The sequence below is a fragment of the Canis lupus genome, chromosome 10, assembly GCF_011100685.1.
Source record: "Canis lupus familiaris isolate Mischka breed German Shepherd chromosome 10, alternate assembly UU_Cfam_GSD_1.0, whole genome shotgun sequence".
Classification (NCBI taxonomy): Eukaryota; Metazoa; Chordata; class Mammalia; order Carnivora; family Canidae; genus Canis; species Canis lupus.
In genome coordinates this window covers 29,279,708-29,293,679 of record NC_049231.1, presented here as the reverse complement: position 1 = coordinate 29,293,679, position 13,972 = coordinate 29,279,708, and the positions used below count along the sequence as shown (strand labels likewise).

Genomic DNA, 13,972 nt, shown 5'->3' with positions numbered 1-13,972 from the left:
ATCTGACCTCACCTGATCACTCCTTTTTCCTCTGCATTTCTGTATTCTTTCAACAAACATTTACTAAGCAATCTTCACGGGTCTAGTACCATGGTAGAAATAGAGAGACAAATAGGTTACTAATTCTTCTCTTAAGGAGCTCATAGTCTGGTAAGAGAGGCATGAAAATAAATACAACATGAATCATGCAATAAAACATCAATATGAGGCCCAGAGGGAACACGTGTACATGCTTGACAATGGAGTGAGAAAGGCATGAAGAAACCACAAGGGAAACTCACAGAAGATCTGAATGGGGTTTGCATGATGATGGCAAATAGCTATTTCCAGATAAAAACTACTCAACTTACTTCAAATCTTAGGGTGCTCTTCCACAGCAGTTAAACTTAGGTAAAATCTAGCGAAGTCCTACTTCTCTTCACAAGGTAATTCCTGTAACTCCAGCTCAGTACTTTTTCAAGCTGTGGGTTAAGACCCATTCATGACATACCAAAGATGTCTCAATTACTATGATTATTATTATTTTTTTTTTATGATAGTCACACAGAGAGAGAGAGAGAGGCAGAGACACAGGCAGAGGGAGAAGCAGGCTCCATGCACCGGGAGCCCGATGTGGGATTCGATCCCGGGTCTTCAGGATCGCGCCCTGGGTCAAAGGCAGGCGCTAAACCGCTGCACCACCCAGGGATCCCTGTCTCAATTATTATTAAAAAAAAAAAAAAAAAAAAAAAAGGATGGCAATTCTCAAACTTCTTTTAGGATCTCTTTAGTTTCTTAAAAATTATGAAAGCTTCCAAAGAAGTTTTGCTTATGTGGGTTGTAAGTATTGGTATTTGCCTATTAAAAACTAAAACTGAAACTGAGTAATTTTTAAAGTATTTGCCAATTAAAATACCAAAAATAAACCATTATGCTAACATAAAAATATTTTATGAAAATTAACTATATTTTATAAAAACAAAAACAAAATGTAGTGAGAACAGTTTCGTTGTTTTACATTTTACATTATATTTACATCCAACTTAAGATGGCCAGAATTTCCTGTTTCTGCAATTTGTGCTAATATGTTATTTTGGCTGAAACAGTAGAAAATCTGGCCTTCCACAGATATGTATTTGAAAAAGATAGGAGTATTCGGGTGCCTTGGTGGCTCAGTTAGGCTTCTCACTCTTGATCTCAATTCATATCTCAATCTCAGGGTTGTGAGTTCAAGTCCTCTGTTGGGCTCAATGCTGGGCATGGAGCCTACTTTTTTAAAAAATGGTAGGAGTATTATAATAGTCTTCTTCATACTCTGTTATATCAAAATCCATTGATCTGTCTTGCTTTTTTTTTTTTAAGATTTTATTTATTTCATGAGACACACAGAGAGAAAACAGGCAGAGACATAGGCAGAGGGAGAAGCAGGCTCCATGCAGAGGGAGCCTGACGTGGGACTGAATCCCAGGTCTCCAGGATCTGGCCCTGGGCTGAAGGCGGTGCTAAACTGCTGAGCCACCCGGGCTGCCCCGTCTTGCATTTTGAATAGATTTTTACCTATTACGATTATTGAACATTATGTTCATTTATAAAATACTGGTTCACTACGTTAAAAGATCTTCTAGGGCAGCCCCGGTGGCACAGCAGTTTAGTGCCACCTGTAGCCCAGGGCGTGATCCTGGAGACCCTGGATCGAGTCCCACATCAGGCTCTCTGTATGGTGCCTGCTCCTCCCTCTGCCTGTGTCTCTGCCTCTCTCTCTCTCTGTCTCTCTGAATAAATAAATAAAATCTTTTAAAAAAATAAAAATAAAAAATAAAAGATCTTCTAAATGTTGACATATTCCATTACATAATACCAAAAATATTCACATTCACTAATATCACCATCACTATCATCAAAAAAGTCTAAGTACTAGAGGTGCCAAGCCCACTGTACAGGACACAGTTTTCTGAAATTCTAATTTCAATCAGAATTTTCCATGAAAGCTCAAATTTTATCATTGATAACAAATATTGTCATTGTTTTCCTTGAAAACAGGCTCGCTTCATTTTTAATAAGATGTCTGCCAAATAACCAAGTCTATAAAACAATATTCTGTCAATTTGATTTTTAGGCAAAAATGGTGTTCCATGAAAAAGTGGCTAGCTCAGCTGGCAGCTCAAACAATCACACAAGTGTTTCTCCTTGAGATAACCCTCAATATGCAAAAATGTCTTACATGTATTACCCAGTTTGCTACATAGAATATTAAAAAGATGCACAATTAAGGTTTAAATTTAATAGTAGTAATAATTGTAACTGCTTTATCAAGGTCATTCATAAGTCAAACTGGGTTTGTTTGTTTGTTTTTTTTTCTTTTAACTGCAAGTGTGTGGTGGTGAAGAATATGACTACAAGTACAATCTGTCCCACTGCCTTGATTCTTGCTAGGGTGTCAGCAGTTCTACCTATCATTGCTTATGCAACATCAGTGTGAGTATCACCACAGTGGAAAAGGAAAATAATATCTCAGTGCTATTATAAAAATAGCTCTGACCTTAAGATTCCCCTTTACAAAGTGCCTTGAGGGCTCCATCAGCCACACTTCCAAGAATCATTAGACTAGACTACAATAAAATTTTTAATAAGAAAATCAAGTACACTTAGTAAGGGTAAGAATTATTCCATGAAACTTGCTTTAGTCACATATATATCTAAATAAATATTTATATAATACTAGTTTATCACATAAAATAGGTATCATGGGTCATGGTCAAAATAAAAGCTTGCAAAACAACCTCTAGCCCATACTAACTACTCCCTTCTTAAAACAACTACAGCATTTACTGAGCATTAGTTGACTTTATTCTGCCACAGACTGATTTCTCAATGAATTATGTATGTGCCTATGCCTTCTATTTCCAAATAGAACATAAGCTCTCAAACTACATCATATATATCTTTGTATATTCTCCCAATGATTCTAGATACATTGCAGGTTAGCAAAATAAAAGAATTTTTAATGAATTTCCTCATTACTTCATAATAGGCCTAAGAAGCAATTTGCCTACAGCATAATAAGCCCACAAATAGTCCTAGCTTTGACGTGTCACAAATAATTCCATGCATAGTAGAGAAAAGGAAGTACAGTTGTTTGTATCACACTGACTTATGTCCGTGATACTCAAACATCCATGATCATGAAATGTTAGTTCATCTCTGAGCTTCAAATTCTTCCCCTTCTAAATAACACCACCTATCTCACAGAGTTGTTACAAAGATTAACTGAGAAAATACATGCAAAGTGACGTGTATAGTACCTGTTCCTTAGCAGGATACCACAGCTAAAGAACAATAATGAGAAACAACGCCTTATTTGTACATAACACTTCACCACCTACAAAACATTGGCAGGTCTGACAATTATAGGAACACAGGTCTCAGGGGGGATCACAGAGACCATCTAATTCTAACCCAGCTCCCTTATCTGCACTCTTCTCACCTCATCCCACACTCAACACACAGACCTTACAGATAAGAAAAGCAAAGTAAAAGAAGGTTTTAAATGGCTTTCTCATAGTTATAGTCTGTGAGGGGCAGAACTTTTAACAAACACATCCTCTTATTCATAACAATGCTGCTAAATAGAGAACATTATTCTCATTTGATTAAAAAGAGAAACTCAAGTTCCAACCTCTTTAGGTAAAGTGACATGTACAAGGTCTCACAGGCAGTAAACAACAAAAAGGAGCATGGAACCTGAGTCTTCCAATTCCAAGTTTGGGGTTCTTTCAACTAATTAGAAAGCTACCTAAGAATATGAAATTCACTTTGTGCAATCATTGATAATTATCTTCATTTGGATCAGAATGAAATAATAGACACAATTATCCAAATATTTATTATGGTTAAATATGCCAATTGATAACCACTAACAAATTTGTTTGTGTTGCGATATTTATTTCTAACTGGTGTTTCCATGAACTGAAGACTTCACAGCTTTGGCATTTAAAAAAAGATAGCTATTAAACAGCCTCAGAATATAAAGGAAATATATCCCAAAAGGATAATTCTGAAACATTCAAAAAATCCCTCTAAGAAAAGCAAGCAAACATGTTGAATATCATAGTCTTAATTTAAATTAACACCTTCGCCAAAAAAGGTCAACATAAACAAAATAAATTTCACTTAACTGGTATACATTGGCTATTTCAGCTTTTGTAACAGTCTCATTACTTACACTGCTATTCAACATAATGTCAAATCAGCTCTGCTGCTTACTAGCAGAGTCACCGAGGCAAGTTACTCAATCTTTCTGATCTGTAGAATATACGTATCATGCCTATATATCTCAGGGATGTTAAGATTAAGCGTAACGTACGCAATGTGCCTAGGAGTGTACCTACCCTACAGAGGAAAGTTATAACCATTTTTATTATATGCTTTGAGTTCACAATCCTGTCATATCCCTCAGTCCCCTCATACCTGGATGACTGAATGAAATGGACCCGTCTCCTGCCCCTGCGATTGCTTCCAATGCCCTACTGGCCACCACTGTTGACCCTCTGACTTAAGCTCTCTGGCTATCTATTTCTGGTGTACCAACAGCAAGTCCCTGAACTTCCTCTTACTGTATTAATTCCCTGATCAGGAAAAAAAAAATTACTGCTCATTAACTTATCAATTCAGTGATCTTCTGATAATCACCATGTTAATTCTTGCTTGGAACTGACCTAACAGACCTCAAATGAAACCATCAGAATTTATGGACTTTTTTCTATGCCATTTTTTTTTTTTTTTTAAGTAGGCACCACACTGGGTCTGGGCTTGAACTCACGACCCTGAGATCAAAACCTGAGCTAAGATCAAGAGTCAGATGCTTAAAGTACTGAGCTACCCTCTATACTATCTTTTTAAAAACCACAAACATAATTGTTTTAAACATATGGTCAACTATAAAGAATTCATAAAAGAGCTACCTCTCCCAGATCTCATCACATCTTGACTCCTGTACCAGCTCAACTACTTAACTCCTGCAGTTCTTCCTCTTCCACCCCTCTTGGATGAGTCTCATGGGGAAAAAGTAGCAGAGAAAACTATCTGTACAGTTTTCTATCATATAATTAGATGCTTGAGATAACTAGGAGAAGGGCAAGAGGCAAGACACTACACAGGGAGGATGGATAGATTTCTGAGGGGACAGAACTACATACAGGTTGATCATTGCTAGAAGGTGGAAGAAGGGGCACTAACATATGCAGGCACTGCAATGTGCTACATAATCTCATGGTCTAGGGATTACTTCCATTACCAGGTGAAGAGACTGAGTGAGACGCAGAGAAGTTAAATGACTGGACCAAGTCCAAACAGCTAGTAACTGGTAGAGCCAGAGCCACAGTTCTAATTCTGCTCTCCCACTACATGGCACACAGTAACTCAGTCCAGAAAAGCATTCATCCCTAGGCCAAGCAGTAAGGGAGGTAAAGTGCATTCTCATCTACACGAAAGCTTAGCTAGACTGTTTCTCTTCTAACAAAGGGAATAACTGAGAGATGATTCACCTTTAACACATAGTTATGGCCCAATTACTCCCATTGGTGGAACAAAAGCAGTGTTTCTTACATTTTAACATACATACAGGTCACTGTAGGGTTATCGTGTTAAAAATGCAGATTCTGATTCAGTGGGTTTAGGGTGGTACCAAGATTCTGCATTTCTAACAAGCTGCCAGGAAATGATGAAGCTTCTGGTGTTTGGACCATTCTCAAAATAGATTATACTCAGTGGTCCCCAAATCTGGTTGACCATCAGAATCATCTGGGAATCATTTAAAAACAATAGATCTCTGCCACCCCCTCCTCCCTCTCCTGGACACTCAGAGATGTATGGGGCCTTCTACCTCATAATTCTGTAATTCAAAGAAATGTGTGACTATTAATGACAACAACTAAAGCAAGCATGGACTGAGAACATAATAGAGGTCTAAGTTCTTTACACATTAGCTTATTTACCCCTAAGTGCCACACTATCAAATTGGTACTTATAACACTATTATTCCTAGTTATACATGAGGAAATCCACACCTTGGGGCTGTCACTCATCACCTGTCCAAGGTCAGTCAGGGAGTAGAGAACGGGGTCTGTTCAAGACATAGCCAATCTGATTCCAAAGAGTCTGTGGTCTCACACACACCACATAATGCTGCTTCCCACACTACCCAATGGTAATGTCATTGATTTTAACAGACAATCTTGAACAAATACATCCAAATGGGTCACCTCAGAAGATGACCCTAGGAAGGCTTTGCTCTTATTCCTCAGATGCTGCCATCATTCAAAACATTGCCTCTGCTAAACAAAACAATCAAGGGCTCTTTATCTGCACCTGAAAATACCTTTAGAACCTCCATCTATGACTTGAAATATCTTTAACGGGGATAAAAGCTTGTCATTTGCGCATCAATTTGATTTTCTGACAACCCTAAATCGGGAAAAGCCAATTCAAAGAAATCTAGTCTCAGATCAACTAGGTATTTTTTTAAATAAAAAATTCAGTGTTAGGTACTGAAAATGTTTTCCTTATCTCTCATCTCTGAAGTGGATTCCAAACGAGAGTTCTTTATGTTTTGCGCAATGCCTGTATCACTAGAGCCAAAGCGACTATTTTGAAGGGCAGTACTCATTTGGATGCACAGATTCTGTTATATTTGTTTTAAAAGGAAAAAAAAAAAAAAAAAAAAAGAGCCTCTCAGTCATTCCAAAAGAAACACATTTGCCCTTCACTAACAATACGAACACACAGCATATGTTCAGAATGACTGTGTTGGAGCATGCAGTTTTCCTTTCTGCTGCAAAAGCAACTGTTTTGATTCCCTTTCAGATTTTTTTTTACATAAAAAGTGCGTTTTATTCATACACACTCAACCACAGAAAAATAAATACGATAATCAGGCATTAATGAAGCATTTAGCTGCATGCAGCACCATAAAAGGCATCGTACAAAGGCAACTACATATCCAAATGTGTGCACAAATACTCTCACATCCAAGGAATAAAAGGCACATACAAACACTACAGGGAATAAACTATAAGAATATCATTTCTGCATCTAGATTAGCTCCTTCATTAAACGAATACATCCTTTTTCAACAAAGAAACTATTCTGCAAATTCAGAATGATTTACAGATTTTTAAAAAGCAGGCATTAATGCAGATGAGCACAATCCCACAGAACCAACCTCTCTGCTTGAACTGGACTCCCCACACCTTACTGAAGTCAGAATTCCCCTGCACAAACTCCCACTCCGCCCCCCCCCTACGCACACCCAACTCCCCACCAACCTCACAGGGGTTCCTGGGCTGGTCCATGGAATCTGATGACATCACTCTCTCTTCCTTCCTGGAATTCTAAACCCTGCTGCTCTCCCCTTGCACACAGCTACCATCTCCATGGCAACCTCACCTCCTCCTGCTTCCCTATTGGCTTCATGGAGCAGGATACACAAAAAGGTTTTCCGTTTTCCCCACCACCACCCGCCCCAAAAAAAATGATGCTTTCAACAGGAACCTGAGCTAAATTTAGCTACTTGGGATTCAGAGTCCTATGACTAAGAAAATACAGAGAACCATCGTCCTTCCTGCATTCCACCCTCCTCTCAACTCCACCCTGAAGTGGCTGCTTCACCTCCTCGCCCCCAACCCAAAAGACAATGATAGTACCTGCTGAGCATCAAAACAGCTGGACTGACCCACATACAAGATTGGTATACACAGCAAATTCTTACACCCACCTCTCCTCCCAGGAGAGAGGGAAAGAAGAGAACAAAAATAAAAGTATGCACCGATCAAAAAAATAGTTGGAACATTTCATGTGCTGAGCATCACACTTCTGCTTCCTTCCATCCAGAGCCAAGGACTGGGAACTCCATGCCTAAAGGCAGAAATCTCTCAACTCTTACAACCGGATTCTCCTATTTGCTCGGTATTATTTCCTCCACGAGAGGAAACGAGCTAAGCCTGGAACCACAAATCCTGGGTCCAATTTCCCATCCCAGGGACTGACCTGCTCTGGAAACTGGAACAAGTTCTCACATCCCTCATCTAAAAGCAGCTCCCACACAGGGATGTAAGAATTACTGACAAAATTAATGTAAAGTAGTTTAAGTCTCTGGGCCAAAGGGATTGAATAAATAGAGAGTAAGTTGACATCATTAGTAGTGAAATTCCAGTGGATATTAACAGAAATTAATAAGCCCCAGAGGAAGAACATCAACTTCTAGAAAATGATTCTTTTATAAGCATAGATATGCCACAAAATATGCGTAATTTCTTGAACCACAGACAGTTACCCCAATAGTTTCTACTTCTGGTAAAATCCAGCTGTACTTACCTCATCTACCAGCCAATCTCTGATTGGTACTCAATTTGGGAGGCAGCCCTACTTCTTCAAGCTGCTTAGTCCTAACTCTGACTTTGAACTTGCTGCTCACTCTCCCTAAGTGATGACTAACTAGGAGCCAGGGCTTCATTTTCCAGCTCAGCTACCCACTGCCCATTCTCAGAAAGTAGTTTTTTGTCAGAGCCATATTTGATAGCTGAACACAGAATCAACCTAGTGGCTGTGTCCTATATGACTCCCAAGGACAAAGCATCAATTGTAACCAAGTAGGAAAGGCTCCAAGCAGGTCAAAGCCCTGTAGTATGAAAGAGAGTGGATTAAAATAAGACACACCCGGGAAAATTATATTTTCGGTTTGCAGGGCAAAGACTCAGCTCCAGGGCACCAATTCCACAGTGAAAAAATAGACAGGAAAGGAAAATGATTTCGTGTCATAAGAAAGAGTCATTTACCCCAAACAGCATTTAAACAATTGCTGTTAAACAATTTGGAACATTTAGCAAAACATTTGGAACATTTAGAACATTAAAAGGCCCACCAGTTAACACACAGGCATCCAGAAGAGTCTTTACAACAGCTGTGGGAAACAGCAAAGGATGCAGTATTTGCTAATAAACACATTACAGGGGAAGGAGAGGGAGAAGGACCTCAGTCTGAGTAGCCCATCCTTGAGATACATGCTTTCCTATCTCACCCCTCCAGACTCCTAACAAGCCACCTGTCTGAAACCCTTGCTGTGTACACCTTCCTGAGGTCAGATGGTTCCACAGGCTACAATGAACTCTCTTCTGAAATACCTTATTTTTAACACTCTTAAACAGAAGGTCAACCACCTTGTACTACAATGGGAAGATGCAGCCCAGCGTCCAAGATGCCCATCAAATCAATTACTGAGCTTGGTTCGTGCTGGTTATCGTTATGAAATCCACCCACAATGGCCTGGACTAAAGTGGGCCACTGCAAACGCAGCTCAATTTACTTGCTTGTTTTGTTCATACGAGTATTAGGTGCCCTTACAATGCACCAGGGAAGTTTTACAGGGCTTGTCATTTATTCTCAGAATAAAACCAAACAACTGCAAGTGGTATACCTTCTTACCTCACTTTGCAAACAGGGAAACAACAGTTCCAGAGATGTCAGTGTGACCAAAGTTATAGAACTCATTCTTTAATTTTTTAAAGAGCCAAGATTCTAACTCAAATCTATTGGACTTTGAAGCTGCTCCTTTTTCTACTTGGCCTCCTATTTATAGACAGTTGAGGTTGGAAAAGGAACATCTAAAAATCATTTCATATCTGCGTTTTCTTAAGTCATCAATAAATGTATCTTCAATTTGTTGCTTGACATCAAGATCAAAGTTACACTTTTTTCATATTCCTAACAGTATTAAACCCTAAGGAGGCGCTCAATACTTACTAATTTATTATTCTAATCCTATTATTCTAAACTTCTGGACAAATGGCAATGATTCTACTCAGATCTTTTTAAATTAAAATTGGTTTGAGAAATTACATGCTGAAGTGAAATGACAAAACTTCAGATAACATATTCTGGAATTTAATTTTATAATATTTGAGATGAACAAAATCATCACTCTTATAATGCCTACACTGGTCCAGTCATAATGTCCTAATGCTGCTGGTTTTAATCCATAAACCCTAATGCAGTCAGGATCTATACATTAGATTTATGATTTCTAAATTCTGTATATAGAACCAGAGCATTTCAAAGTATTTCTCCAGGGATTTCACTAAAATTAAATCAGCTGATTAGAAAACCAAGCTAAAGAGGCCAAGGTCATGTGTCTGGTATCCACGTGAACCAGTTAGCATCACTCTCTCCTACTGCCACAATATGCACCCTGTTGTAAATATACATCTCTGGCTTTAAGAAAGTAATGCAAAGTAACACTTCTTCTGAAAAAAAAACATATCTACTGATATCAAATACTCTAATTGGCTTTTGTTCTTTAGAAAGCAGCTACTGTCTTTCAGAAAACATGACAATTGTTCATCTTTCAATATTTACTGAGTACCTACCTCAGGCCAGTTGATAGTCTCAAAAGGGTAGCACTGGAGGACAAGTAAACAGAGTTCAGTGTAATATGTGATGCAGCAGAGGTTTAGATGAGTACAGTTAGAGTACACAAGAGGAAATGGCTAACTCTAGAAGGTGTCACCAAGAATGAGCTCCAGTAGTTCACTTAGATAAAGGTGGCAGGGGAGGGCCTTCCAGGGGAAGCAAAGATTTACAAAGGAATAGTCATAAGACAACATAGCAAACTTAGGATAACTTTCAAGTATTTTTGAAGTATTTTGCTAAGGCCAAGTTAAGCATTGAGAGATATGGCCAACTGAGAGAAGGCAAGGCAACATCTTTAGATTTTCTACCTCATCCAGGTTAGATTTTCCTAAAATGTCTTACTTGGAGTTAGACTTCCTTTGGGGGAGGGGGGTGGATTTCCATGTGGAGAGGAGTGCTCTTTATAGTGTCCATGATAAAAACAAAGGTCAATAACAAGCTTCATAGCAGAGGAAATCATCAAAAAGGCAACCTACAGAATGGGAGAAAATATTTGCAAGGCATATTATCTGATAAGGGGTTTATATTCAAAATATATAAAGAACTCCTACAACTCAATAGCAAAACAACAAACAATCCAATTATAGAATGTTCAGAGGATGTGAGCAGACATTTTTTCAAAGAATACACAGATGGCCAATAGGTACATGAAAAGGTACTCAACATCGCTAATAATCAGGGAAATGCAAATCAAAACCTCATGTCTGCTAGAATGGCCATTATCAAAACCATAAGAAAAATGAGTGCTGGTGAGAATGTGGAGAAAAGGGAACCCTAGGGCACTGCTGGCAAGAATCTAAATTGGTTCAGCCACTATGGAAAAAATATGGAGGTTCCTCAAAAAATTAAAAATCGAACTACCATATGATCCAGCAATTCTACTTCTAGGTATTTATCTGAAGAAAACAAAAACACAGATTCAAAAAAATACCTGCACCCCCATGTTCACTGCAGCACTATTTGTAATAGCCAAGACAAAGGAACAATCTAAGTATCTACTGATAGATGAACAGATAAAGAAAATATGTATATATACAATGGAATATTATTCAGCCATAAAAAGAAGGAAATCCTGCTGTTTGTGACAAGATGAATGGACCTTGAGGGCAATAGGCTACGTGAAATAAGACAGAGAAAGACAAATACCATATGATCTCACTTACATGTGAAACCAGAAGGGAGGCAGGGGAAATGCAAACTCATAGATACATAGAACAGATTAGTGGTTACCAGATGTGGGGTATGGAAGTGGGAAAAATGGGTGAAGGTGGCCAAAAAGCACAAACTTCCAGTTATAAAATAAATGAGGAACAAAGATGTTAGAAATAACTAAATTTTTTTAAAAAACAAAAAGATGTAATATACAGCATGGGAACAATAGTTAATAATACTGTGTTATATATTTGAAAATTGCTAAGAGTAGATCTTTTTTTTTTTTCAAAGTTTATTTTTAACTTTTTTTTATTAAGTAAATTCTATGCCCAATGTGGGGCTCAAACTCACGATCTCAAGATCAAGAGTCACATGCTCTTGATGTGGCTCAACTGAGCCAGCCAGGCACCTTGCTAAGAGAGTAGATCTTAAAAGTTCTCAACACAAGAAAAAAAAAATGTACAACTATGTGTGGTGAGGGATGTTAGGCAGACTTACTGTGGTAAGATCATTTCACAATATATACATATATTGAATCATTATGTTGTACACTAGAAGCTAGTATGTTATATATCAACTATATCTCAATTAAAAAAAATAAAAGTCCAAATGAGGTGCATCCATCTGAAAATGAAGCCTTACTAGCTGAGAACCTTTAATGGAGAGATTCTTCTGTCTACAAAGCAAAATCCAAATGTGCTGCCCTATGAGGCAAAGTTTCCTTATTATTCCTTATCTCTCAGAGAATTGGTTTGGAAACTCATTGGTGTAGTTTATTCACCAATTTTCCTTTCCCACTGATATTTGAAACTTAGTATGTTGAACATGTGACAACCAAACCTAGATGAGTAAAAAGAAGCATCTTCGCGTTCACAGAACACCCCTGACATATAAACACATAAATGTATGTGCACACCCACATTCTACCAGCTTTGACAGACAAGATTAGTAACTGTATGAGGAGAAAAGCTATCTGCTGCATCAATCACTGCCCAAAAGTAGAATCTAATTTTTTTTATTTATTTATTCATGATAGTCACACACAGAGAGAGAGAGAGAGAGAGAGAGAGAGAGGCAGAGACACAAGCAGAGGGAGAAGCAGGCTCCATGCACCGGGAGCCCGATGTGGGACTCAATCCCGGGTCTCCAGGATCGCGCACTGGGCCAAAGGCAGGCGCTAAACTGCTGCGCCACCCAGGGATCCCCAAGTAGAATCTAATTTTTAAGCAAAATTTTTATTGAAGTGACTATATATACACAGAAATGGGCAATGAAAAGTGAATTTCCTCAAAGTGGACCCACTCATGTAACCAGCATCTAGGCAAAAAACAAAAAAACACTATCAGCGCTCTAGAAGCCCATCTCACACATGTCCAAAGTCATTCCTATCAGCCCACAATAACTAATTAACAACATAAACTCACTCTGCCAGTTTCTGAACTTAATATAAATGGAATCAATCACACATTATATACTTTTTTGTGCTGGCTTCTTACATGCATTATATTTGTGAAACTGGTCCATTTGTTGAATGTGGCAATAGTTCCATTGTCTCACTGTAAAGTATTCCATTGTAAAAATATATACATCATCATTTATTGATAAACATTTCAGTAATGTTGAAAGGCATTTGTGTTCCCTCCAGCTTGGAGCTACTACTAAAAAAGCTGTTACACACATTCTTATCTGTGTCTTTTGTTGCACATACATACACATTTCTGTTGGGTACATACAGGAGTAGAATTGCTGATTATTGGGCACACTTTGGCAGATACCGCCAAATGCCAGTTTTCCAGTACATGAGTATTCGTGATGCTGAACCACCTCATTAATGCTCGGTGATGTCCACCTTTTTCATTTTAGCCATTCTGAAATTAGTATAGTAGTATCTCACTGTGGTTATCTGCTTTACTCTAATGATTAATACTACTACTTTTTAAGCATTTGGATATCACCTTTTATGAAGTATCCAAATCTTTTGCCCATTTTTTTCCTGGACTGTTCTAAGACTGATAGGACTTCTTTTATATATTGATTTGTATCATTTTTTTCCTTTATAGTATTAATGCTCTGGTTCAAGTAAATATCATGAGAATATTCTCATATGTCTTCCTATAGAAACTTTAATACAGTAGCATCTAAAATGTGTATTTTTGGAGCACCTGGGTGGCTCAGTCAGTTAAGTGTCTGCCTTCAGCTTGGGTCATGATCCCAGGGTCCTGGGAGCGAGCCCTGCACTGGGCTCCCTACTCAGCAGGGAGCCTGCTATTCCATCTCCCTCTGCCTGCCACTCCCCCTGCTTCTGCTCTGTCAAAATAAATAAAATTTATTCTGTCAAATAAATAAAATCTTTAAAAATAAACAAAATAAAGTAAAATGT

The 13,972-nt window shown here is 38.2% G+C and overlaps 1 protein-coding gene and 1 long non-coding RNA gene across 13 annotated transcripts in view; one reads left to right on the top strand and one right to left on the bottom strand.

Annotated features, from left to right (window-relative positions):
- The window catches only part of RBFOX2 (RNA binding fox-1 homolog 2), a 275,598-nt gene that overhangs the window by 202,538 nt on the left and 59,088 nt on the right, over positions 1-13,972 (bottom strand). Inside the window, exon 1 of one of the 12 annotated variants that reach the window (XM_038550710.1) lies at positions 7,302-7,375. The exons of the other annotated variants lie outside the window; for them this stretch is intronic. Coding sequence (XP_038406638.1) covers positions 7,302-7,343 — 42 coding nt within the window. The 5' untranslated portion in view covers positions 7,344-7,375. Of the gene's footprint in view, positions 1-7,301; positions 7,376-13,972 lie in introns of those variants that run through there. 12 annotated transcript variants of the gene reach the window in all.
- LOC111097662 lies at positions 7,371-9,439 on the top strand. The gene is made up of 2 exons (XR_005365633.1): positions 7,371-8,085; positions 9,061-9,439. It is a non-coding gene; the product is annotated as an uncharacterized LOC111097662 (long non-coding RNA).